Source organism: Apis dorsata, unplaced genomic scaffold (genome assembly GCF_000469605.1).
Source record: "Apis dorsata unplaced genomic scaffold, Apis dorsata 1.3 scaffold_382, whole genome shotgun sequence".
Classification (NCBI taxonomy): Eukaryota; Metazoa; Arthropoda; class Insecta; order Hymenoptera; family Apidae; genus Apis; species Apis dorsata.
The window spans coordinates 432,862-434,250 of NW_006263644.1; the positions used below are offsets into that span (position 1 = coordinate 432,862).

General features: G+C 33.7%; 1 protein-coding gene across 2 annotated transcripts in view; it reads right to left on the reverse strand.

The window, feature by feature from the left end:
• Positions 1–1,389, reverse strand: part of LOC102671133 (UPF0489 protein C5orf22 homolog) — an 834,013-nt gene that overhangs the window by 272,962 nt on the left and 559,662 nt on the right. For both annotated transcript variants that reach the window (XM_006618905.2, XM_006618906.2), the window contains exon 5: positions 515–709. In XM_006618905.2, coding sequence (XP_006618968.1) covers positions 515–709 — 195 coding nt within the window. The remainder of the gene's footprint in view (positions 1–514; positions 710–1,389) is intronic.

Sequence of the window (1,389 nt, forward strand, 5' to 3'; positions counted from 1 at the left end):
GTCAATTTGTTGTTTAGACCGGTGTTACGATTAATTTGTGCGTATGCAGAGTTATTACGTTGGAAATATTTTTACGAGATGAGTTGAATTAGGTAGATGAATATAAGGAGAGTGTGGCAATATTGGTTCACGAGAGTAGTTGAGGTGAGATCAAAATTTGAGAAAATAAAGTAGAATTGTAGAATTACAAAAAATTGGGAAATCGAAAAAAGTTTTTGTAAAAGTGTAACATTTGTACGTAAGGAATTTTTGATTCTGCCTGGAAAAAAGCAGAGCAAGCATGCTTTTTTGCATTTTCCATGGGCAAATCTGGGTTATTTATGTTCACGAATTTTTTTTGTTTTATTATATTCTCAAAAAATTTTGAAATATACGTTTCCACTTCATTGCACAATTCTCCATTTAGTAAAATGTTCATCAATAAAAATAAAAATTCCTTGGAAGGTATTTCCAGATCGTTCGAGGAACAGTTAAGACAATATTTTTCATTTGAAATTTATTTTCGTGTACTTACCTCTTGATCCGTTGAATCGGGCCGACGAAAAGCGTAGAGAGTTGCAAGTTTATCGTAGAGATTTACGCGATCGTACAGGTTTTTGAAAGGATTCTTGGTGCTGAAGAAATCCAGATCGATGTCTAAAATGTACGGTGTATCTTTCTCAGGCAGATATTGACGTAAAACAGAGCTAACCGCAAGAAAATCATCTTTCTGGAACATACAAATTTCATCTTCGTTAACGTTAACTTTTATTGAAGGTAAATATTTTAAATTATGATTATAAATCTAACTAAAGATAATCGAAACTCTTAGTACTTAAAAATAGTCAATTGAAAAAAGAAATTATGAAATTTTGAAATATGATGCTCAAAGATAACAAAATTAAAGATTAAATGTCGTATCATCGTATCATTTCCAAAAAAATAAATAAAGAATAAAAAACAAAAAAAAAAAAATATCAATTTTCAGATCAAGAGTTCAGTAAACCCATAATATCTCTTATTTTGCTAATCCCAATTTATATCCTCCATTTTATTTTTCCTTTCGAGATAAAAAAAAATTAAAGACAAATAGCGAAGCATTCGAATCGATCAAAAACTTAACCTAACTTGCCCCAACACCCATTTCACGATCTTTTTTTTTTCGCAACTCATTGGTCGCAATTTACAAATCCGTCGTTCCTTTCCCGCAGAGGGGCGAAGGGAAACTCGAAACCCGGTCGGATATTGTTCGAAACGAGGCTAAACGTTGCGGAGGGGAGGGGTGGGCTTTTTGTGACGCGCAAAAAACAATGACTGCACTCGAATTAATCCTGTTAGAATTGATACTCGTCCCAGGACTGGGATCGCAATTTGCATGCGTTCACAACAATGAAACGCGATCGGCGGCTC